The sequence below is a fragment of the Typopeltis vanoorti genome, chromosome 1 (genome assembly GCF_054136105.1).
Source record: "Typopeltis vanoorti isolate ZY-2024b chromosome 1, IOZ_Tvanoo_1.0, whole genome shotgun sequence".
Lineage (NCBI taxonomy): Eukaryota > Metazoa > Arthropoda > Arachnida > Uropygi > Thelyphonidae > Typopeltis > Typopeltis vanoorti.
In genome coordinates, this window is record NC_143549.1 from 163,692,780 (window position 1) to 163,720,415 (window position 27,636).

At 33.6% G+C, this 27,636-nt stretch overlaps 1 protein-coding gene across 2 annotated transcripts in view; it reads left to right on the forward strand.

The window, feature by feature from the left end:
• MagR (Iron-sulfur cluster assembly 1 homolog MagR) overlaps positions 1–27,636 on the forward strand; it is a 38,135-nt gene that overhangs the window by 3,209 nt on the left and 7,290 nt on the right. For both annotated transcript variants that reach the window (XM_090395059.1, XM_090395060.1), the window contains exon 2: positions 15,961–16,014. In XM_090395059.1, coding sequence (XP_090251185.1) covers positions 15,961–16,014 — 54 coding nt within the window. The remainder of the gene's footprint in view (positions 1–15,960; positions 16,015–27,636) is intronic.

The window sequence follows — 27,636 nt, forward strand, 5'->3', positions numbered from 1 at the left end:
TGGGTATGCATTCTAAACCTTCCATAATTTTGTTTTATTTTATAGGGGTTGCCCGTAATAATAATAATAATAATACACTGATTAAAATAACATAAAACTGCTTAACTTTTACAATGGTGATGGTTTGATACATCACAATGGTGATGTATCAAACAAGACCAAAATAGCGAAAAATCAAAATCAAACAAGAACAAAATGGTCCTTCTGATCGTGCTGTTTTTCTATCCTGATGCTTATGAACTTTATAACTAGAAATAGAAAAAAAAAAAAAAAATACACACATATATATATATATATATATAGTCTGTATTATAAGAAGTTTATTTATTATAAATGATTAAAATACCAACTCTGCTGACTGAGAATTCTGACACCGGCCTGGTTGGCCGAGTGGTTAGTGTATTTGCTCTCCAGCTAAAAGGCTGTGGGTTTGAATCCTGCCATGGGCAGTAGATGATGCAGTTTACTATAGTTAGTGGATTGAGTGGTGGAGACATAGTTGCAGAGTAGGTGCCAGAATTTAACATGAAATAGAAAAATCCCTCAATGAGTCCTTGGGCTCCTTGGAGATGTCACATAACAATAATTTGCTTCATTTACTGTCTACAAGCTTTCAGTAAGTGAACTTTAAAGGAAACAATTGATTTTTTATTTATAAGTGATAAGTAGTCAACCCACATGCCAATTCCAGCTTTCTTGCTGATTCCCTTGAAATATAGATCACAGATTGTGTTGGGTATTGATGATTGAATTAAATATACAGTAATCACAACTATAATTTCTTATCAAGTGTAGTATAGTATTGTTTGCATATTTTATATGCAAAGCAAAATGATTCCATTGTTTTTTCTTTGTTGAGAGTATCTGACTCGTACTAATTTATCTTAATACAATCCCCCCCCCCCCCCCCCCGATTGTAAATTGCCTTACATCGTAGTATATTTAAGAGATGTAAGAGTGTTGCATTTTGGTGCTTATTGGGATGATGTTTTCATGCAAAGCTGGCCTAAGATGCATGTGTAGCATACTGCATTGAGTTCTCATCTCGTAGGCTGAAAAGAGCCATGAGTATCTTACCTGTGTATCTGCAAGCATGCATATACACATATCTAAAAGAGAAAAGGAAACCTGTTCATGTGTGTGTCTTGAATAGCTAGAAGTTGTAATCTTTTGGAAATACTATTAAATGTGAAGATGTTCTGAGGGCAGCATTAGATGGGATGAAAGTAGGTTCGTGTTTGAAGCAACAACTGTAAACAGATGTTGACCAGCAGTTGTTATTCTTGGAAGAAAGTGAAGGAATAATGGAAGCCAGTTCAGTAAGACAGATTACTTTTTGTGAAAATATCAGTAGAAAAGACATAAGATCAGAAACGACTTTTGTGTGAAAGTATTTTAAGTGAGTCTACGATTTAAAAAAAAAAAGAGGGGGAGAAAGGATTATCGTTTAACATTTATCATTTAGATATTAAAATAGAAGATATTATGAATCCATTTTTATAGCCAAATATAGAAAGGAACTTAAGAAACACATCAAAAATTTACCAGCGAGATGAGGAGAAAACTTTCAGCTTTGGTTTGCCTTGTTAGCGAATACCAGTGCAGTGCTAATGCCAAAGATTATATTCTCATAAACTCTGGTAAATTTTTGAAACTTTTCTAAGTTTATAGGTAGTAGTGGAAATTTTTTTTTTCACTTGGTTACAGATTAAATTAAACTTCTCAAGAAACTACATTCTTGTTTAATCCTTTATCCAAGTGTAAGCAAAGTTTATACATAAAGTGAAGGCCAGAAGCAGAATCTGGCTCCCACTAATGAGACCTCAATCAAGATTGAAACCAATCTGGGTAGTAATTCTCACATAATGCATAGCATTATGCACATGTGAAAGGAAGGGTACATTGGATTATTGGATATTAAGCAAAATGACATGAAGTCATTAGCCGCTGTATTATTATGGACTACTCCATGGGTCCTTAGACTCATCAAGGGAGGCCCTAAACATAACATCAAGTAATATCAACGTTCATACAGTATCTATCATATTTTGCTTTGAACTAATTCACAGTTTTGACATCTACAACAGACTCGGGCAACCATTCCACTCATTCACTGCTTTCCAAGAAAAAAATCTAGTCCTGACACCCCCACTAACTACACTCTTGCTTAGTTTCCAAGGATGGCCTCTAGTTCTCCCACTGCCAGGCCTGTTATGAAAAATTTCCACTTCATTAATCTTGTAAAAACCCTTCAGTAATTTGTATCTCTCAATTATATCATTCCTTTTTCTGCTTGTCAATCAATTTCTGTAAGACATAAATCTTCAACCTGTTCTCATACAGGTTCTTTGTATGGAGAGTGGTTGGTGAGTGGAATGCATTGCCTGAGTGTGTTGTGAATGCAAACACATTGAATCAGTTTAAGGCATGGTTTTATGAGCATTGTGTGCAATAGTGTGTACTTCCCATGATGAGTCTCTGACTCTATGGAGATCAGATGTTAATAATAATAAGGTTCATTCCATAGATCTGATACTATTTTGGTCACTCACCTCTGGATCCTTTGCTCCTCATTCCCAAGAAACCCAGGTAACCAGATCTACCTACAGTAGTCAAGATGGGGTCTTACCATGGTTCTATAAAGAAATATAATAATCTGCTTTTCTCTGCTTGCCAGGGTTTTCTTCAGTAACCAAGTAATCTGTTGAGCTGCTTTAGCCACTTTTACAATATGCTCTCTAAATTTTACACACCCAGATCTATGGTTTCATCAATTTCTTCGAGTACAGTTCCATCAATGTGGCATACAGCAGTTAATCTTTCAACCCCCAAAATGCATTACCTTACATTAAGCTACATTAAACCAACATCCATTCTCCTTTGCCCAGACTGCCAGTCTATCCCAATCATCTTGCAAAATTTTAACATCATCTATAGTAGTTATTGCTCTACCCAATTTTGCATCATCAGCAAACAAATGAATAGTTTCTCTCAGATCCTTTTCTATATTGTTAGTGAACAAATTAAATAATAGTGTACCAAGAACAGAGCCCTATGGTACTCCACCAGTCACAGGCCTTCTACTGGACTCTACTTCTGATTAAACTACTATAATACCTCTCCATCAGCCACTCTCTTATTCACTTCAACAGCTTTTTATCCATCCCCCCCCCATGCACTGCAGTTTACTGATTAGTATTCTATGCAGTATCTTGTCAGAAGCTTATGATAAATTTTAACTTTTTGACACTCAATTGTCATGGTAATATTGAGAGAGATTTGCTGGTCTCTGATGATACAGTTTGGAACTGCTGTCAAGCCATACTTAATTTAAGTGCTAATAAAAACTGAACATACAGGCTCTTGAGCAGAGCTCATTGTCTTTTAAGTAATGCATATCATGACAACTGATTCTTAGCTTATATTCTCATAAGCTCTCTGGCTAATTTTCAAAACTTTCTTTAAGTTTCTTTTTATATTTGGCTATAAAATATGACTGGATCCATGATATCCTACATTTATTTACTTTTTTTTGTCCCCTGTGACTCATTCCATTAAAGGTTATAAATGTTTTGTAAATATGCATTTGGAACTGCATATGGAATAAGATTTTTTTTCTTTTTAATTTTTATACTTTTTTATTAATTTTTTTTACATGATCAGGAAATCTTACTCTACAGACATGTAGAGTAAGATTTCCTGATCCTGAAAAAGTATGGAACTTTTTCATAAATGGAGCTCCTTTAGTTCTAAGTTTTTGGGAATTAGTAGGTAGCCAGCCAGCCAACTCTATGTCCTTATCCATCAACAATAGCTCTGCTGATGACTGTCAGTGATTCTGGAGGCTGAGATGAAAGTACAGCATGCCACCATTGTGCGATCCCAAACTCTCACTTGCATTCTGTCATTTTGATTAGTTTGGAGAAATATGTGTGACTGTGTTGAGAATGTTTTTGTTAGGCAAAAGGCATTTAACAGCATGAATATCTTCCACTGGCTTATGGATATTCCATTGTTTGTTAATAAATAATGTCAAGATGGGGATTAATGTATGCATATTCTTGTTTAGGTGTACTGCAGCTCCACCAGCTTGTTGACAGTCTTGCCTCATTTGTATGACACCATCAAAGTTAGATATGCTAACTCATTCATCATTATTTAGCCAGGTTTCACAGAGCATTAATATCTGGCATTGCTGAGTAACTGTGTCATTACATCTTTGGAATGAGTAGAACACTGACAGTTAAGAGAAAGAATGATTATCTTTTCTGCCTTTGAAAACTTGAGTAAAGAGTCTTGCGCAATTCTCAAAAGATATTATTTCTAACCCTACAAACTCCTTTTGGAGAGGCACTATCAGTTGTGTGTTTTCCAATCCATGGCGAAAAGTCTTGTCAAACATAGGAAAAATGATGTAGAACCCATTTATATCAGTAACTATGGATAAGTTAGCATAAACCAATGATTTCTTGTGGTTCTTTTCATATTTATACACAGCCAAATTGAAAGTTCCTTCTTGAAATTTATGAATGGTTATGGCACACAAGCCAGAATTAGGGGAAAGTAATTCCATTTAGCTGATGCAATTTCATTGTTATTCAAAACACATTAGCCATGATCTGATCACAATAAAGGTCATCACCAGTGTTTGGATGTGCATTTGCTAATCCATCAGAAATGTATTTATGGTGATGAGAAATAGTTTGCCAACAACTGTGAAGTTCATAGATTAGAGTGCTAGTTACATAAAACAGATATTTTATGTCACTTCTGTCTTATGCAGGCTTTTTGTCCTCCATTTTTGCTCTTGAATATGTCTTGAGCTGTCGAAGTCGGTTTGTCTTCTGATGAGTTAAGTGCTGAGTTATTATAAAAATTTACAGAATGATTGCTAAGGAAGTCATACCTTTTGGGACAAAGTCTATCAGCTTTTTCTTTAGTCTCAATGCAATTCAGTCAGTTTTCCTTTTGAATCTTCTTCGGTTTAGTGGCATTTAACCAAGCCATGTAAGTTTTTTGCCATAACATCCTTAAATGATGCTTTTTTGTTCACAATTTCAAAATTTTGTTTTCCTCACCCAGAATGAAGAAATAAAATCACTACACATGGAATTTTTCAAAATGTCCTGTTTTCACAAAATGAGGTGATGCTAACTGATTGCGCCATGCTGAAGCAGTACTAGACCGAGACTAATGTGCTTTTGCAGCAGGCGTAACAGTTACTTCATCTGATTTTGTAACATACATGATGTGACTTTATTCATTGTTGAAAATTGGAGAAGTGATAATAAAGATGTTTCATATAGAACATCTTGGTTGGGACAAGTCACTCCATTGCCTGGGCATCACAGAATAGATATGTAGTGTGCCTTTCTCATTCTGATATTTTGCCCATGATCATGTAACAGTTATACAGTTAATTCACTGGAACAACCCTCTTGATTAACATATCATACTAGAGTGAGTTCCTTCTCTTTAGGAGTCCAAGAGCAAAACAGTCTGTATTTTTGCTTTTCATTTTGTTGATAGGAATGGTGTTATACTTGTTATAATTTTTATGTGGAAAACTTCATGAAATTTATAGGAAGAAATTAATTAGTTTATGTAGATAAAGGTATATTTGCTTGTTTTGCTTTGTATTATATAACTTATATTATGTTTATTTTTCTTTAATGTTTTTTTTCTTCTCTTAATACTGTTTTCATTTTAATTATTTTATGTATTGTATGATGTTTTGATTTTTTTTTCCCCTTGAAGTTTTCTGTTTCTTATGTTTTATTGTGTGCTTAGTGTGGTAACACGTGGCTGAAGTCAATGGATGTAGCATCAGTTACGTGACTGTTGCATGTTAAGTGGTTTTCTGGAATTTTCAGTTATCAGAGAATATCCTGCATCTGCACTACACATACTGCACATGCTGTCATCCTAATTACTTCTGGTCAATGACATACAGTCATCCCTCGACTTACATCGGGATTTCTTTCCATCCGGCAGGGTGTAAAGCGATACATTAAATCAACAGAGTTATATGGGTTAGGGACTTAACCGTAATAAGTATACTGTCATTTTAATTTTCCTATTTAATTTCCCAAATCTTCCTGCATAATCACATCTTCATTACCTTCTTATTGGAAGGACCAGGCTGTGGTTCTTCTGGTGTAACCCTTTGTTTTTTTTTGATGAAAATGTCCAATGTTCTTTGCTTATTCCTCTTCTTCTTTTCATCATTAATCTGTTTATAGCAAGCAAACTCATCATGTACTTTCCTTTTTACTAATGAGTAGCGTTCAGCACTGGGGTCTATATCTTCAGCCATTTGGAGAACATTGCTAACTGCAGAGAACATTTCTGCAAGACCCTTTGCTGTGAATTGTTTAACTACCTCTTCTTGTTTCTCTTTTCTCTCTTCCTTTTCTCATTCTTCCTCTTCTGCAACATGTTCCTCCAGTTTGGCCAATTCTTCATTGATCAACTTTTCACGAGCACTTTTTATCAGTTGAATTATGTTACCATCATTCACTTTGAGATTTTCAGATTGTTTATTAGGTCCACTATTTCTTCACTCAGTTTACAAAGCTCTTCATTTTTTTTTTCAAAACTTCCAAAATTGTGCACAAACCTTTTTAATGTCTTTTTCCATATTCCACATGTACATTGAGAGGTCACTTCATCCCATGTCACAGCAATATTTTTAATTGCATCATAAATATTGAATGCTTTCCAGAATTACATGAGAGTCTGATAATTTCCTTCACTGGCAGAAATGGCTTGTGAAAAAAGTTCTTCATAGATAATAAACCTTAAACACTGCAAGAACTCTCATCCATCGGTTGGATCGATGAAGTAGTGTTTGGAGGGAGAAACATGGCATTGATCTTGGGGTGAAGATCATTAATATAAGGTAGATGAACTGGAGCATTATCTAGAATTAATAAAATTTTAAATTCTACACTTTCTTTCACACAGTAGCTTTCCATTTCACTCGCGTAACAGTTGATTAAGGCATCCTCTAACAATTTTTGAGTCATCCATGACTTCTTATTGCTCCAATAATGAACCAGAAGAGTACGCTTCTTAATGTTTTTGAAGGCTCATGGATTCTCACTGTGCCATATCACAAATGGTTTCAGTTTATATCCAACCACATTATCCCCCCCCAACAGAATTGTAATATGGTCTTTAAAAGCTTTGAAAGTAGACATAGATTTTAGCTTTTTGTGGATGAATGTTTGCTTGGGTATTTTTTCCTAAAACAAGGCAGTCTCATCCATATTAAATATCTACTATGGCAAATAATTTTCCTCCATAATAATTTTATCCAATTTCTCCACAAACTCCTTGGCAGCCTTCTCATTGGCACTTGCAGATTCACCATACATTATGCAGCACAAAATGCTGCTTGAATCCCATGAACCAACCGGAAGAAACGTTGAATTTGTAGTCATAATTGGGCCCTGCTTCCTCCTTCAACAAGTTGAAGAGACTTAGTGGTTATGGTAATAGTGCTAAGGGATATGCTCTTTTGGTTCAGGTCCTCTATCCATGATGCGAGTACCTTTTCCATATCACTGATAGGACCTTGTCGTTGCTTCATTACTATCATCGATTTAATGGAAGCAGATTCTTTCATAGCCTCTTCGATATTATCCTTATTTTTCGAAATGGTCGTACTGTAGAATGGGACCATCCAAAGTCATGTGTGATCACATTGAGGGGGCTTACCAGCCTCATGTTGCTTTATAACTTGCAACTTCGTTTCAAAATCAATTGTTCACTTCTTTTTCTTCGCTAGGTTTTTTGATTGGGCATTAAGGGCCACAAAATATCACAAAATTTTTAATGATAAATACACAAATAACCTATTTCTCAAACTGAAAATCAACAGAGGAACTGTTGAAGATGTGCCAATTGCTGACTGCTGAGGGAGGTTGCCACTGAATCTGCTTGCCACCTTGCATGATGCATTGTTGCTAAATAGAACCTTTTTACTTTACACTCGCTTCCTTCCTGTTCGAAAGTATAGTTGAAAATATTATTTATTCCCTTATGGCATGGTTTCTCAAACTTCAGATATCTGCGTACCCCTTGTTAAATTTTCATTATTACCAAGTACATTATCATGCGTATCAAGGATTTAGGCCTAGCATGGGCTGTTCCGGCCTTAGAAGTCATCGTTGAAATGTTTAAGAGGATATCCTGGTTTTCTTTTTCCTAATGGCTTGTACTTTAAGGCCTTGTTTTGGTTATCTTTCTGTTTTCATTCTTTGAACATGTTCCATCCATTTATGTTTATATTTTTTAATTTTTTCTATTACTGGTTCTTGGTTTAATTCTTTCATAATATCTTCGTTTCTTTTGTGATCAATAGGGTATACCTTGCAGTTTTTCTCATAAACTTCATTTCTGCTGTTGTTAATCTTTGTTTGTCTTTTTTGTTTTATTGTCCAGATTTCGCTTCCATACCTTAAGACTGGTAGGGCTAATGTATTGTATACTTTTAGTCTGGTTTGTTTTTGAACTAGGTTTGGTTTAAATATAGAGTTAATTACACCTGTTATGTTTAAATATTTTGCAATTTTTACGTTTATATCTTTTTCTTTTTCATATGTGATCATACATCCTAGGTAGTTAAATGAATTCACCTGTTCTAAGATCTTGTTATCTATTACTATTTTAGTTCTTGCTGGATCTTGTCCTTTAAAGGCCATAGTTTTTGATTTTTTCGTTGATATTATCATACCATAATCTTTGGATATCTCATTTAGATCTAAAATAGCTTTCTGTAAGTTATCTTCAGAATTTGTAATTATTATTTGGTCGTCGGCAAAGAGGAGAGTGTTTAAGTTAACTTTAGGAGAAAGTTTAATTCCTTGATGTAAATTTTTATTCCATTTTATTATTATTTCATTTAAATAGATATTAAAAAGAATTGCTAAGAGGGGACATCCCTTCGGACCCCTTGGTTTATCTCTCTCGTATATGATAGCTCGTGATTTAATCTTATTTGTATTTGATTATTTTCATATATACTTGTGATAGCTTTTAGGATATTATTCAGTATTTGTCTTTCTTTTAATATGTTAAATAATGTTTCTTTTAACTTTGTCAAATGCTTTTTCAAAGTCAATAAATGCAATATGTGTTTCTAAATTGTATTCTCTTCTTTTCTCTATTATTAATTTTAGGCAAAAGGCCGGGTCTATACATGATCGTCCTTTTCTAAATCCATTCTGTACTTCTAGAATAAAGTTTTCGGAATATTTCATTAGTTTGTTATTTAAGATTCTGCTATATCTTTTGTAACAGGAATTTAGTATACTGATACCTCTATAGTTTTAAGGGTCATCTCTATTACCTTTCTTAAAGATAGGAATCACAATTGCTTTTTTCCATTCTATTGGGGGGATACCAGTTGAGTAAATTTTATTTAAAAATAATGAGTCTTTCTTTGAATCTTGTTCCTGCATATTTATATAGTTCTGAACCTAGCTTATCTTCTCCAGGTGATTTTCCGTTTCTTGTTTCTTTCAGGCTAATTTCATATTCTTCTTCAGTTATTTCCTTTTCATTTTTGTTAATTGTTTGCCAGTTTTTTTTTTTTTAAATATTTGTCTGTCCACAGTTTTGTGTAGTAATTTAGAAATTCTTCTAATTTCAATTCAGTGTTTAATTTTGTTTTCTTTGGTATCTGCATTTAAGTGTTTCAAAATCTTATATACATTGGATCTTGTTTTATATAAATCATGTTCTAAATTAGAAACAAATTTATTCCATGATTCTCTGTCTTTTTCTGACTTCTCTTTTAGCTATGGCTCTTATTCTTTTATATTCTATTTCATCTTCTTTTACCAAGTATTACCAAGTATCCCCTAATTAATTAATAAAAAAATAAATTCATTCATTAATTAAAATTAAATATCTATTTTATGCGAATTTATATGTTCATGTAAACAAAAAATATGATTTATTTTTAAATTTTGGTTCTCTAGAAATGTCAGACAACACACTCTTATCAATTTCATTTGATCCAGATGCAAAATCAACGTTTTCTTCTTGCTTGCAGCTACTTGTATTTGCTATATTGCTCTCTTTTGGGGGTTTTATAAATCCAATCTTTAATCAATGATCCATACATAAGAATTTGAAAGCTAAAAAAATACTGTATTTACTTGAATATAACTCTAACTTTTTCCCCAAAATTAAAGCTAAAAAATCGTGTGGCGAGATACGTGCAGGAATTTTCAGAAATTAAAGTTTTCAGAAAAAAACTCTAAATGGTGTGACTTACCAAGAAGCTCCTACTCGCTGTCACTACTTTTGGCATCGAGAACAGTTTCTTTGTGTGCATCGTCAAAGTCATCTTCTTTCCAATTATTTCAAGCAAAAATTACCAGTAATTTACAAGACTTGAGATACTTAGAGCAGCGAAGAACTGCATATGATTGGTGCGGTATTAAATTAACAATAGCTCGCTCGAACCAAAGACAAATTAGCATTTCAACAGTTGAGTTGAAATGCTAATTCCCTTCAACCAAATTCCATATCTGAAACACATGCACTATATATTTCTTAGTTTTAACATGTTAACGACGGGGGTGGTGTCAAGCAAAACCATATGTTCCACCGGCAACATATGGTTTTGCTTGACAGTTTCTGTTGGAGAGGGGATGTGATTCATTAGTTAGTGCCATTTTATCCTGGTTGTCTCTAATTGCACTGTTTGTTGAAAAATATGACTTTTAATTATGCATAGCTGAAAATTGCCACATTCCCCCCTAACGACCTTTCGCGTACCCTCCGGGGTACATGCATCACACTTTGGGAAACACTACCTTATGGGATCACGGACCTATCTTCGAGCGGACATAACTCAAATGGACGCAAGTTGAGGAATGACTGTATAGTCATTTTCTTCAGGAATTACATGACACTCATTTTCCAAGTTTCCTTCTATGTTTTGCATCAAAAGCTAGGAGGAAGAGGATGTAATATTGTTTGTGGTTTAGTTGGAGATGACATTTAATTTGTAGAAGCTTAAAGAAAATGGAGTTAAAACCAATATCCAATACAAAGAAAAAAATAGAGGCTGAAAATATAGAACAAGATGTAGAAGAAGCTGGACATATATTAAAATATGGATTCTGAATACTGCAGAAGAAACTATGGGATATGAAAATAAGCAAAGGAAAAGAAAGCAAGTAAAAAATTTATTGCAAGACCAATTAGAATTAAACAAGGAAAATATAAAGAAGACAATAGGCCGATAAAATCTGTCAAAGAAAGAAAAGACAAACCATTAATGAAATTATATGCACAACAGAGCATGATATGAAGAACAACCATAGAAATTAAAGATGGACAGGTAAATATGTTACCAAACAAAATAATAATAAATAAAAAAACAGATGGAGAGAATATTTCCATGAATATTTTATGCACAACATACAAAAAAGTAATTTACTTCTTTTCTGAACAGATTAAACATTTATTGTTGTTATTATTATTATTATTACACCCTCCATGGAGTCGGCAGACTTGTTGTGGAGGTTCATTCAACTGACAACATATTTATCATATAGAATCTTATAATCCTTAACACTCCTTGCATTAGCAACACATTCCAGTAATGCGTTCCATTTCCTGACAAGTCTCCATGTAAAAAATCTACTCCTCACTCCCCTCTTCACCACACTTACATAACTTCCAGGGGTGACCTCTGCTGGTTCTCTCCCTGTCACCTTCTACTCTTTTTATAATCCCCCTCTGGATTAATCTGATAAAATCCTCTCATTAACTTAAATGTCTCTGCCATATCGTCTCTTTTCCTTCTATCCACAGACTCTGCAATCCACATTTCTTCAATCTCTCTCCATAGCCAACACTTCACAGTCCTGACATCATCTTAGTCACTCATCTCTGGACCTTCTCCAATGTCTCCACATCACATTGAAAACTAGGTGACCAGATTCGAGCACAATAGTCCGAGTGTGGTCTGACCAGTGCCTTACACAGTGGCACAATCACTTCCTTATCCCTACATGTTAGAGTACTTCTTTATCATGGCTGCTTATCTTATCATTCTAACATTATGGAGAAGATAATTGGTGTCTACTTTCAATAAAGGCAATTCTACAAATCGGATACATATAACTAAACAACTATTAGAGAAATTGTGGGAATTTGATATTAACATTCATAAGATTTTTGTTGATTTCCAACAAGCATACAGCAGCATGAATAGAGAAAATTGATGAGATTAGGATATGACACACTTTGGAATAAAAGAACTAGTAAGACCTACAAGATTAACAATGGAAAATTCAGAAGCACAGGTTAAAAATACAAAATGGTTTAACAGATCTCATTCCAATAACTCGTGGATTAAAATAGTCTAGCTCCAATACTTTTTAACTAAACTTTAGAATGTATTATTTAATTGCTGCTAGTATATACTAATATTAAAGGTCCTATAATAAACAAATCAATGTAGATGATATTAACATCATATCCAGAATGAAATAAGGCAAAAGAAACATATCTGAAATTTAAAAAATTAGCACATTACATAGGATTAAAATTAACAAAAATCAGAATAATGATGGGCAGAATCATCTAACTGATAAGAGTTTTAAAATTGGGAACCTTGAAATAGAAAATGCCGAGCAATCTAAATATTTAGGAGTAATAATCACAAGTCAACCAAATAAGATGGTAGCAGTGCAGACTAGAATAAAGGGGGATATCTCTCACATATATTCAGCTCAAAAGATTATTATTATTAAGAGACGCTACCCAGGGACTCATCGAGGGAGGTCACATACTACAAGCACCAACTATCTTATTCTTGAATTCATTCACACTACTTGCACACACAACATCTAGTGGCAATCGATTCCAATCATGTATCTCTCTGTGAGAAAAAAATTTAGCCCTTGCTTCCTTCTCAGTGGCATTCATTCTTAGTTTCCAAGGATAATGCCCTCTCATACTTTCCCCATCCTCCATAAAATGAAATTCCATCAATTGAAATCTTGTATGATCCTTTCAGAAGTTTGTAGGTTTTGTTCAGAAGTTTCTAAATTATATTGCTCCTGTTTGCTAATATCTGCAGTTTCAATTTCTCTTCATAATCGGTATTCCACCATTTCTAGCACTTTCCTTTGCACTCTCTCCACTGTATCAGAATTACAACATAATTCTGTACGCACTTGGACTACGTACGTCCAAGTGAGACTTTATCAAGGCCTTGTAAAAAGGAAAAATCACATCCTTATCTTTACATGTGAACGTTCGTTTCAGCATTGCAATTTGCAATCTTTGTTTTATTTGTTTGTTGAGGTTCACCCCTGAACTTCAACTTCCTATCTTCTATGCTAGAAGATCCCTAGCCTGATCAGGTTCTTCTAGCATAATCTCACCAATATAATATGACATTGCATATCTAATCATACCAAAGTGCATGACTTAACATTTTCTGACATTAATTTTCCCATGCCTACAATTCCAGCTGCAAATCAATATGCAATACTTGCAGAATGATAGAATGATTTGCATAGGCTGGAATTGTAGGCATGGGAAAATTTGACAAGTGACATACAGCTATTTGCTGATGATGCATTCCTGATTACCCTATCTTTGCATCATCAGCAAATAGCTGTATGTCACTTGTCAAATCCTACCCGGTATCATTAATATACACCGGTCTTTGCACCACCCTTGTGCAATGGGATTGCCATACATTCTTTCTATTTCTGCAGAATCTTCCCTGTTCTGAGACTCAGATTATGTTGCCTGGTTAAAGAAATAGCCAGTTCAGCTAAACACTATTTTAGCACCCATGCTGATATCACATCAGTCCTATTGCCAATCCTTATTTAGTTTGTGCAACAGCTCTAATACCTCCTCTTCATACAATTCAGTTTCTTCATCCAGTGAAGAGGTAGTGGTGAACTTAATGTTGCATTGAAAGACTAGAGTACAAATATGTAAATTGATAATCCATTCAGTTGTTACCTATAGATGTGAAACCTGGATTATTATGTCAAAAGTGGTGAATCTGATTTCACCTTTTAAAAGAAAAATCTTGATTAAGACATTTGGCCCAGTAAATGATAATGGTCTCTAGAGGATTAGATAACCATGAATTATATCAACTCTACAAAGAATCCACAATATCTAATTTAATCAAGTTCTAACTATTGCAGTGGCAGAATGTTTTTTTCATTTGGAAAATGACAATATTCTTAAGAAGATTATATAAATAGTGAACTTCTTGGTAAAAGAGAAAAGGAAAACAAGAACATTACAAATAGATACTGTTACTAGATAGCAACATCATATTGCAGTGTCCAAACTGGAGTTAAATTTTTAATGAAAGCAGACCAAACTTGGTCTAGTATTAAGCCTTGATTTTTGTTACATTGTGTGGGGATCCTTAGCATTTGTGAGGCTTCCTTGAACCTTCTTGTAAGACATTTATGATCAGTATTCATTATAAAGATTATCTGAACAGCTTGCATCCTAATATAAAATTCACTCTTGAACTAGAAGGTTGCAAAAAAATTAATGTTCCTTGATATCCTTGTCAAAATAAACAAAGACAAAAAAAAATTATTCTTTTCAGCATACAGAAAACCTACCTCACCAGAAGATTTTACATACCGCTTCACGCCAATGTTCATTACAAAAGATAAGAATGATAAACACATTTTGAGATAGGGCATACAGTATGTCCAATACATTAACAGAAATGAAGAACTGTGCTACCTGAGATGTAACCTCACCTCTCAATGATGATAATTCCAATTTATTTTGTATGGCTCCTCCCCCATCCTTTAGGATGGGTTAAGCACTCCTATTGAGGAATTAAGTATGTATTTTTAAGACTGTAGATTCGTGTGTGTGTGTGTGTGTGTGTCTTAACTCTTGTTAATACCTCTGATGGTGTAAGTCTGACTTATGAAACTTGTAGGGTTATATTTATTTTTATTAATATGTTGTAATTCTAAAAAAATCAAATTTTTATCTAATGGTTTTAAGTATTCTTTCATCAAAAAAAAAAAAAAGCTTCCTTTTAACAGTTATGGTATCGCTGCCTCTTCAAATTCAGAAATAACTCTCATTCCTATCCCTTATGTGCAAGGCATAAGTGAAGACATAAAAACCACTGAATATTTTTGTTGCCTTTTGCCCCATCAGAAAAATCTCCACCTTTCTCACTTCTCCTAAGGACAAGCTTCCAATCCTTTCCTTTAGTTTAAACGAGCTTTCAACTTTTAATTATCCAGGCATCTACCAGATTCCTTGCTCTTGTGGATTATCTTATTTCAGATAAACAGTAAGATCTGCTTTTATTCAGCTAGAAGAGCACAAGTCTTATATTCAATACCGTGAGCCTGAACAGTCTGGACTTGCAGAGCATGCTATCAGCACTAAACATAGTTTATTGTAACAAAACAAGAGTTTTTCATAAAAATCATTTCCTCATAGAATGGCTTTATAAAGAAACGTGAAACTTTTCTTCACTGTCCTAACTTAAACAGATCCGATTGTCTACATCTATCCTCTATGTGGGAGATTGTACCTTTTAAATCAGCTAATCTTTCTTAACTTTATATTGTCTAAATATATATAATAAATTTTAAATAAGTTAGGAAATTTACTGACCTTTTTTAGTTATTTTACATTAGTTACTTAGGTGGTGCTTTTTAGAATTGTCTGTTAATATTTAATTGCCATTTTATGATCTTGTACTGATGATGCCTATGATACTTAGATGAAATTGTGCACTAATAAAGTATTTTACATGAGTTTTCCACTGATGTTATAATTCTCTTCAATGAGTAGATATGTTTTGCAATAAAAACATAATAATAAAATAAGTACTATGTTGATAACATAATGTTTTTGCTTTTTAATTTCTTTTATTTTAATTTTTTTTTTTTTTAATCATTTTTGTAGACTCCTGCAGCTGTTACCAAGGTGAAGGAATTATTAAAAGATCATTCTGGTATAGTAAGTCATTCTTATTCATTTTCTTTTGCATCTATGTGTACGATACATGCCAATTTGATTTTTGTGTTAAGCAACTAATCCTTTCTTGTTATTCCAGCCAAAGAACTGGGAAATACATTCACTGAGATTTCAGAACTTCCAGTATCATTCTTTACAGACACAATAGGATTAAATTAATGATATCCACAGCATAAACCTTTTTCTCATTGTGCTTTTTTAATATGTATTTCTCATATCACATTTGTTAAACACCTGCTTGAAAGGCTTAAGTCAAATTAATCACATCTATCTGTTTATCAGTGTTTAATGATCTGATATCAGGACTCACCATTTGATGAAATTTGGTATGGGAGAACACATTTTAGTGTGTGTGTGTGTGAGATAGATTACATCTCACATATACACTAAAGTTCACTATAAAAATTTATGATTTAAGCTACATAAATCATTCCTGCCTGCCTTTATGTTAGATCATTAATAAGTGAACAGGCAGGAATGATTTATTTAGCTTAAATCATAAATTTTTACAGTGAACTTTAGTGTATATGTGAGATGTAATCAATCTCACACACACTGAAATGTGTCCTCCCGTACCAAATTTCATCAAATGGCGAGTCCTGATATCAGATCATTAAACACTGGTAAACAAACAGATGTGATTAATTTGACTTAAGCCTCTCAATCAGGTGCTGATCACCATGTAACAAAATGAGTTTAGCTAGTCTCATATGCTTTTTCATCTTGAAGAGGTGCACATGGGTTGAAAAAGACATTGGAAAAGCAATGGATGTAACATAACTGGCCTTTTAGCCTTAGTTACTTCAGCCATACTAACATCTAATCAAACATCTTTAAATCTTATGGTTTTCATAATAAATTTTATCAAAATCCAGTCATGCTGTTTGCACCTTTTCAGATCCAGAAAAAACCAGCCCTTGTTCAAGAACAGCATTGGTTCTTGTGATGCATAGAGGTTTATCATATCATCCTTTGTGGCTGAAAATAGAGCATAAACTTTGTTTAATATATAGAAATAGATGAAATTGCTGTTTTTGAAATTAATTTTATCATTTAATTACTGATAAAACTAATAACTAAATAAAACTAATAAAAATGAAATACATTTTTATCATTTCCATTTTCTAATCTTAAAGGTGCTTTTGTCAGTCAACTTTTGAGTCAGTTACCAGTGCTTTTCAGGCTAAATTGCATTAAATTCCAAATGTTAGCACTTTTGTTGATTATGTATTTGTTTTTAGGATATTTTGCTTTTATAAACAAACTGGGGAAGGGAAGCCTTGTCATGCTCTATTTTATTTAATCAGCCAAAGTTTAATTAAATGTGGTTGTTTCTTTCTTGATATGAATGAATTTTGTTGTTTAGTATATTTCCAGATATCAATTAGAATCATGAAAATAAACATTTACTTATTAATTTTAGCAGGAAATATCTCTTAAACGTAAGATTTATCTTAAATGAAGAATTTATTAACCATATCAAAACTTTAAAAGTGGAAAAATTATAGGCAATGCACATACTGTCACTTAGTTTTATCTCTTTGTGCAAAAGTTTTATTTTTGAACCTCTTAGCAAAAATTCCACCATAGGCATGGATGTTTATAAAGCCTGTTCTGGACAAGCTTGTATAATTCCTTGAGTTTATAAGACTTATATATATATTTTTTTTTTAACTGACTGCACAGTTGCTGTTACCCAGTGTGAATGTCAGCTTTTTGAGTATGCCAGAGTTGACTTTGCTGATATTACATGCAGTGCAGAGATTGTCTAAAAATGTATCTTTTCAAGTCCATTATTAAATTTTGCATTTTATAAGCTGGTACGGTTATCATTGCAGTGTATTGTCTGTCTGATTTCTTTGCAGGATGAAAAACCAGTTTCCGAGACGAAAAACCTTGTCACCTCCATATGAAGTCAGCTAGCTACGCAAGAGCTAGCTAGCGCAAGATGGGTGCCACGCTTGCTCACAGCAGATCAAAAACTCACTCGCATGAAAATCTCTGAACAGTGCTTGTTTTGGACAATTAAGAAATGAGCTGCTGAGTTTAAACGTGGCCATACCAGCCTTGAAGATGAAACAACCAGAAATCATTCATCAAGTGCATAATATGGAATTGGATGACCAGCAAGTCAAGTGCATGAAATTGCTGAGACTATAGGCATTTCAAAAGAACATGTAGGATATATTTTGCATGAAGAATTGCAGATGAAAAAAAATGCACAAGATGGGTGCCACGCTTGCTCACAGCAGATCAAAAACTCAATCGCATGAAAATCTCTGAACAGTGCTTGGAGCGTTTTAACAAGAATAAAACTGATTTTGGGCATCGATTTATTACTATGAATGAGACTTGAATTTACCATAACACACCAGAATCCAAATAGCAGTCAAAACAGTGGAGAGAAGTTTGTTGTTTGGTGCCAAAGAAGACAAAGTCTGTTTCATCAGCAGGAAAGGTCACGACATCAGTGTTTTGGGATGCTAAATGCATTTTATTTATTAATTATCTTGAAAAGGGTAAAACAATAACTCGGGAATATTATTCTGATCTTTTAACTACACTAGACGAAAAATTCATGAGAAAAACCCGGTTTGCAAAAGAAAAATATCATCTTTCATCAGGATAATGCACCTGCCCATTATCTCTTCCCAAAACTAAAACTTCCTGGCTGGTTAGCGAATCAAGAGGTGATTGCAGCTGTAGAGAGGTATTTTTCTTCAATAATATGTTATGAAAGTAATATATTATTGATCGGTGAGTTTCCTAATTCTGTTTCATCTTAAAAAAGTTGTAAATATATTTTATTACTTAAATACTGCAGGTTTTGCTGATGAAATATTAATATTTACAAAACTGGAATAGGTAGGAGAATGGGGCATCACATTTAAGAATACTTATTCTGCGAACCGTTCAGACACCCATCAATAATATATTACTTTCATTGTATAAGAATAAAAATATTATGAAAATCTAATTAAAATCTAAACAAATAATACATAAATACATAAAAAAAACTATATTTTGTGAAATTCATCTTGCACTACATTTAATTTTCATATATTGGTGTCAGTGCAATATCATTTCAATTTTATAGTGGATAATGCTTTCAACGAATTTTTTCCACGATGAATTTTCCCAGCTTAAAATTTTCCACTCAACGAATTTTTCCGCAATGAATTGTCTGTAAACCATGTTCCATTTATCTCATATAATTAAAACCATTTGAAGAGTTTTTCTCTTGACAACTAGGCATATGGCTTTTTTCAAGTTCCTCTTTCACAATTTTTCTTAGTACCTTATCTTGCATAAATCTTACCTGGAACAACACTCAGTGGGGAAATTTCCCTAATTCTCACATTCTGTTTTATTTTTCTCTTTTTATAGATGGATGCTATACTCCAATCATCCAGAATTTTATCTTCTAATTAGGCCTTCTGAATTATGTGATATAGCTACTGTAAAACTTATACCTTCATATTTTAGCATTTCTGCTTGAATGTCATCAACTTCAGCTGCCTTTCTATATTTCAGGTTTCTTATGTCATTTGTGTTTTGCTGACTAGTTATTTCAAATGAAACAGTTTTTTAAAGTAATTACCAGACATGCAGAATATCTCTACCTTCAATTTTAATGTTTTTATTGTTTGGGATTCTGCAGTACTCTTTCCTCCATTCATTAGCTTTTTTCAATAGCCTCTAGAACGTTTTACCAACTTTATGATATTTATCTTCTGTCTTACTGAAGTCATGGAAAGCCATGACTTCTGTTTAGCTACTTTTACACATTAGCTTGGCTGTCTTATGTTTTCTTTATATTCTCCCAGGACATCTGCTAACTTATTTGCTGTAATTTTGGATATGATTTCTTTTTTTCCTGGACTGACTTTTTAACTTCTTGATTCTACCATGAAATTTAGATTTCTCTATTCTTACAGACAACTGTGAATCAATGTTTTCTTCAATTTGCCACTGAGATCCCAAGGTTTTGATCTTGTTTTTAACAATTAAATTTTTTCTTGAATAGTGGTGGTTGTATTATTTCTAAAAGCTACTTCAATTATTTTGAAAACTTTCTTGCATATCTTTCATTTCAATATGATTTTTATTTTTATCTTGCTTTAATCTAAATGATGATCACTTTCTTATTTCTTATTTATTGTCTTCTCTCCATTTGAATTTGCACATTTGTATGCTGAAACATGGGTATTAGTGATAATTAGTCGGTGTCTTGAACAGACATTCAGCAGATACTCACCATTAGTATTAGCTTTATCCTTTTCTATAAGTTTTCCAAAAACATTTCTGTAGGTCTGGAATTCTTTTTCCTACTCTTCTGTTTAGATCTCCAACAAGAACTAGCTTTTCCATTTTCTTTGTCAGCTGCCTTCTCTAATGATTTGAAGATTCCTCTACTACCTCCTTAGGTAGACCCTATGTAGGTACATGTTAGCTGCATTGTCCAATTCCCAGTTTTGAAATTTTCCTACATAACTCCACTTGAAATTGCCTCTTATCAAGAAGTTCTTCTTGTGTTTTGTGTTGAATGCTATACCTGCTCCTCCTTTCTTTTTTTCCAGATCACTGTTAATTGAATATAACATCCTCTAATTGCTCCAAGACCGGTCTACATATCAAATCATAGATCGAGATCCCACCAACTCACAAAAGAATAAGGTGTGCAAGTTACTGAACAAAATCACTTCCTGGCCTAAAGAAATTGTCAAAAAACTCAAACCCTTGCACGTTAAAGCACCCAGAATATATGGTGCTCCTAAAATACACAAACAATGTACACCTTTGTATCCTATTGTAGATAGTATAAACAGTCCTACATATAAACTAGCTAAACATTTAGCAAAATTACTAACCATTTACACAAACAATTCTCCCTCTTTTGTTAAAAATTCTACCCACCTAAAAAGTATTTTAGAAAACCATACCTTAAATAGATCAGACCTAATGGTGAGTTTTGATATCACCTCATTATTCACTAATGTACCACTGATTAAAACACTTAACTTACTAAATTCACAATTTCCCCCAGATATATTTCAGCTATTTAAATTCATAGTACAGGCAGGTTATTTTACATGGAAAGGGAAAATATACAAACAATTAGATGGGACAGCTATGAGTTCACCTCTTTCTCCCCCCCTTATCCAACTTCTACATAGAACATCTGGAAAAAATTAGCTATCAACACAGCCACTCTCAAACCTAGTCTCCTACGCTATGTTGACGATGTTTTTGCTATTTGGCCACATGGCCCAGACTCATTGAATACATTTTTAGTGCATCTAAATAGCCAGCACCCTAAAATCCACTTTACAATGGAACTAGAAGCCAATGACTGCCTGGACACACTGATCACACGTCTTCCAGAAGGTTCCTTATCATTTTCGGTTTATAGAAAACTCACACATACAGGGAGATACTTACACAAACAATCACACCATCACCCTTCTCAACAATATGGTATCTTAAAAACACTAACCCATAGAGCTAGAACAATCTGTTCCAATGACATTGCTCTCACTGCTGAACTCTCTCACCTACGTCACACCTTCTTAACCAATGGTTTTGATCCCCATAAAATAGATAACATACTAAATGCTACCCATAAATCCCCTCTATCTACCACAGAAGACTACAACAAAACCATCACCATCCCATACATTAAAGGCACATCTGAAAAGATATCTAGGGTGCTTAACAAACACCAACTATGCACAGTATTTAAACCTTATGTAAAATTAGCAGCTCTCATCCATTCACCTAAGGACAAATGCACTCCTTTATCACATCCAGGAGGCTATGAAGTGCTCTGTTCTTGCCATCAAGCCTACTACGGACAAACAGGAAGAAATGCGGACATCCGCCTCAGTGAACAGAAAAAATATATCCCACACTTTTGCTATGGTAAGTCGGGTCTGGCAGACCATGCTTTGGATACCCCTGCACACAGGATCAATTGGAAAGAAACAAAAGTAATGCACAGAAGCTTCTACAAGTCAGAGAGGTTGTTCCTAGAATCAACAGAAGCCTTAAAACATACTCCAAACCTTAACAAGTATGGCTGTATAAATCTACCAAAGATTTGGGAGACAGTCATCCTAAGACCAAATTAATATTTATCACTTATCTTTTATTTTATTTTATATTTTTTTCAAACTTTCTAAGACTATCATTTGGACTACTATTTCAAAACTTTGAACTTTTTTTTTTTTTTAAACCTACATGCCGCCATATTAGGACTTGAGTCTTGTGTTGCACGCTGCAATTACTTATACTAGCCCCACTGTTACACCGGATTGTGGTTGTCTTGCATTTGTAACAAACTTTGTGTTGTGTGCTCTGAAGATGCTGGATATAATACCAGCAAAATATTAGCTTTTAAGTTAATAAATAGTTATTTTCTTAACCATCTGTGTTCTTATCATACCGTGAAACCTATTACAACAATAACATCCTCTGTTTATTATCAGAAGTTTTAGTCTTCTGATAATAAACAGAGTTTTAGTCTTCTTTGTTTCAGTAATGCAAATTATGTTGATGTAGAAGTTTATTCATTCCTCTGCCACTTCTACTTCTTTTCCATTAATTTTTTTACATTGATATCGATGGTACCTATCTTCAGTTCTGTTAAGTTTGTACATTTGTACCCAGTAGCTGACTTTTCAGTGTCCATTGTTCCCTAATGAAAATAACAAGAGCCTTGTTTAAGTGGGCAACATCCCAGCCAGCATGATATTTCACTGTGTAAGTACTGTGTAAACAAATATGTTGTGCCATCATATTTGTTTCTGGTTTAAGCCAGCATGGATTACAGTTTGGTCAGCAAAGTTCCAAATTGCCATCCTGTTTTTGTTCATTTAATATCCAGGTGAAAGTGAGGATTGAACTATAAGTTCAATCCTCACTTTCACCAGCATCCCCAGTCGATTCTCTGCATTCCTAAAAGGCTACATTGTGGTCTTCTCCGAGTTATCTAGTTTTAACCTTTAAGCATCCCTCCTGCTTATATTTCTTTTCTGTCCCTGTTCTGTCACTGCTTGTTTCACAGTCATTAGAAATAATTCATCTGGACATCTTGAATATTGTTATCTTTAGTTATGTCATCTTTTATCTTTAATTTTTTTATAGTTCTCTCTTTCTCCTCCTCCTCCCTGTATTTCTTTTTTTCTTTAAGCTTTTTCATTAGTCCAAAACGTGCTATGTCAGTATAAGTGATGGTATTGATTTGCAGAACAGAGTTCACATAATCAATAAATATGGCTCACATGGTTTATAATTCTTCAGGAGAGGGTTCAGATAGCATTGAAACAGCTTTTGTTTTAAAACATGTAAAACTGTTAGAAATCTTGGCAGTTGGTCCGAGGCCCAATTTTTAGTAGTTTTTAAAATCAAGTCTCCATGGTAAGGCAAAACAATTTACTAGTACCCCAAAGAGATTAAGTTTGATTATGAAACATTTAAGTCGACTGTTAAGTTTTCCAGAAAGCTGGATATTGCTCCAAACTTATGGAGGGTTCATACATGCATTTAGGTTCCTAAGAAATCTGTCTGTTAGTATTGTGATAGACCTACTGCAGTAGTTAAATGTTGACATCCCCAGTCAGATGTTGAATTTATGGATAGGATTATGTCATCAGTTTAGGAATGGATTAAAACAAGAGTTAAAGACTGTACGAGGGTTGTTTGAAAAGTTTGGTAAAAAAAAAATAAGTTAAACACATTTTTTTTTTTTTTTTTTTGAAAAAAATCACTACTTCTCAACATAGTCTCCATTGAGGTCTACACATTTGGTCCATCAAGTTTCCAATTTTATTCATCCCATCTAAAAAGTAGGATTTGTCGAATTATGCAAAATAGTCATTCACAGCCTTGATGATATCCTTGTTCGAAGAAATTTTTTCCCACCGAGGCAAATTTTTAAGTTTGAGAACAATAAGACGTCACGCGGGGCCAAGTTCGGTGGATGTGGAACCAATTCGAACATCAATTTATGCAATTTTGCCATTGCGACAGCCGATCTGTGGGACGGTGCATTGTCTTAATGAAAGAGCACTTATTTGTGCAACAATCTTGGCAGTTTTTTCTTCAGTTCTTCTTTTAAACGTTGGATTCTAATTATGTAGAAAATAGAATAAATCTTATTTGATTCAGAATCCAACATGATTTTCCATCACAAAGGCTGCGTTGTAAATATTATTTAATGTAAATAACGTAAATATAATTTGATATCATATAACTACCTTAATTATATCAATTAATTATTTAATCAAAGAAATGTGTTAATGGTAAATAGATTCTGTATTAATTATTATTAAGCTATTTTGATTATTGTTATGTCAATATTATAAAAACTTGTGTTTGCAATATTAACTACGCATTTATTGAAAAGCAAATATTCTAATTATTCCTATTTGTGTATAAAGCTTAACGTATTAATGACTCAATGTAGTAGTATATAGCCTTGTCTAACATTGGCGAGAATATTTGTTTGTCTGTTGTCATGGAGACGCATGAAATAAACGAGCGTGAGTGGAACAGAGCGTGGGCTGAAGAGAGAATAAAAAAAAATATAATAGAAAGTAAGGAGTTGGAACGGAAACTTGGAAGTGAAAGGAAGCAGAGTGATAAAATAAAGAAGTAGAAGTAAATAAAAGGTTCTTAAGGGTGGGAGTTAAGTGGATAATTTTTATAAGTGAGCAAGAACGTAACGTATTTTATAGTTAGCTGAGATTGAAATCAGCAGTAGTAATAGAAGGAAAATTAAAGCTACAATTGGATAAAGTAAAAAGCTGGACATTCAAGGAAGAATTCTGAATAAACCCAGCTGATCTAGTATTGCAGCTTATTTCCGATTTGCCCTAAAGAGAACCTCACAGTGTTATAATTAATTTATGAGTGGTAATAAGGATAGTTGAAATGCCCTAATTGATGTCAAGAATTCTGAAGCGTAATTGATAGTGCTTTAAGTATAACTGCGGATAAGTTTTGTAGATGTGTTTTTATTCTTTAAGTGTGATAAGTAAATTCCAGAAGTTTGCTCACAACATAATGGATGTTCTAGGAACCATTTCCAGTAAGGTCTATCATAATGAATTATTAACTTTAACTGTGGAAAGCCTTCGTGATTGAGAGTTGGAGATAGGAATTGTTTAAGAGATACTTTCAGCTATTAGATCCTGTAATATTTTGAACTTATAGCATGACTGAAAAATGTGTGAAAACTAATTAGATTGGATGTTCTATTATATTCATTTAAGTGTAAAAACTTTATAATCCAGAAGCTAAGAAGGTGTATGTGAAGACTTGGAAGATTGTGCTAATGTAATTGACTTGACTTAATGTTTGACTTATTTCTATTGTTTAAAATTAGAAGTAAAATTTATGTAAGTGTTGTATGACCTATATTAAATGCTTTATTTGTTAACCTAACTGTTGTATTTGCCTGAAATTCTTTTTACTGCACTGTTCACAAGAATTCGAATCTAGCGGGAATCCCAAAGACAGAAAATAAATACTTCGGCCTGAATGAGTGAAAAGACTGCTAACTAATTTTAAATTGATCCTACTATTTCATATAGACTTATCTAAGGATAGAGTGGTGCAGTATAATAGAAATTTCTCTACCCTTAGATCAGTGATTAATTTACAATTAGTTTTCCTTTATTTTATGAAAGTGACTTTTAGCAAGATGGCGGATTTGAACGTCAAGAGAATACGTCACGACAGCGACAATCTTGGCAGTTTTTTCTTCAGTTCTTCTTTTAAACGGTCCAACAATGATGCATAATAGCCTCCTGTTATTGTCTTAGACTTTTCCAAATAGTCTATCATGATAATTCCTTGGAAATTCCAAAAAACAGTGGGCATCACCTTCCCAGCTGACAAAACGGTCTGTACTTTTTCACCAGGTATTGTCCACCGCTGCTTGGACTCAAGTGTGTAGCAGTGGATTCAGGTTTCGTCTGCAGTTACAAATTGACAAAAAATCCTGCTAATGGCGATTAAACATTGCCAAACACTGCATTGAATGTCTTTTCGCATGTGTTTTTCATCAATAGTCAGCAATCGCAGCACCCATCGCACACGCAGCTTTTTCATGTGCAATTTTTCATGCAGGATACTGTGGAGTTTGTCGGTCATTTCCTTCGTAGTGACCTCAGTCGGGCAGGTTGGAGCGCTCTTCATCTTTGATGGACTTATGAGTACGTTTAAACTCATTTATCCAAAAAGAAATAGTCTTTAATGCTGGTGCAGAGTCTCCATGAACTGCATCTAATTCGGCTTTGATATGCACGGCTCTCTGCTTCTTCAAATAAGTGTTTTATCTCTACACGAAACTCGTTTTTCTCCATTTTTATGACAAATGCGAACACAGTCATTTTAAATGTTTCCCAAATGGGAAGTACGCATTGCACTTGGTTAAAATTTTGCTAGGGGTCATGAAAAAGATGATACATGCAAAATGGGTATGAATGAATGTATTGTGTCGCCATCTATTAGAAATTTACCAAACTTTTCTAAACAACTCTCTTATATGATAAGGGGATAGACATAGTGAGACAATTGCTTGAAGTTGCATGGGAAAGAGAGAATTTAATTAGTGATCTTAACTAAAGAAATACAAGAACCTATAGTGCATCAATGTTTTGTGTGAGCTGGTACAGTACAAAGTTCTGAACAGATAGGTGATAGATGGAAAGGACACAATCAGAATATGAAATTATCCACCACTCAGTTAATTGATAACTTAATCACACAATTGATACTAATTTTGTATCTTTGTGAAAGGTTCAAGAACACTTTTGAAAATATTGACTTGATAAAGGAAGGCTTATCAATTCAAGAGAAGGAAGTAACCAAAAAGGATATTTCTGATAATGTAAAGAAAAGGTCTATTCTAAGCAAAGAACAGTTTAGTTGTTATAGGTACAATAAATTAGGACACATTTCTAGGTTTTGCACTGTTCAGTTAATGAAGTGAGGATAAGCGTTCTAAACAGAAATTTGATCATAAAGATTTGACCATTAGTGTCTTATAGTCAGTCAGTTGGACATTATGAGGATCTCAAATTAAGAGATGATCTAGCTGCTGCTCAGTTTGGATTGTAAATGACTTTGGTTTCCTTGGAAACAGAAAACCTTTCAATTTGACAAATATTTTAATAAGAGGGATTCCACATAAGTTTCTTTGATGGAATCCCCATGGTTCAATACTAATGTGAAACTTGTGTCTTTTGATTAAGGATTCCTTAAGGCATGATTGAATTCAATTAAACAGGAAGTTTAAGTTTGAAACTCTTACATGGATTTCTTGTTGCTTAGGGAATTTCAAGCTCAATCTTTAATTGATATTTGGAAAGCCTTTTCTTGAATTACAGACAGTGATGATTTTGCTACATACTTGTATACTGTAAGCTTAATTATGATCTTCTATCACAAAATTTTTGGTTCCTTTTTTTTCTTCTGATTCAGGTCTCCAGGAAGTATTTTCATTATATCTTAGTAGTGCTCTAATGTGACGTTGATAGAACTGAATCCTCTTGTGAAGCCTTACTGAATAGAGCTTTAGGTAATTTAAGGAAGTTT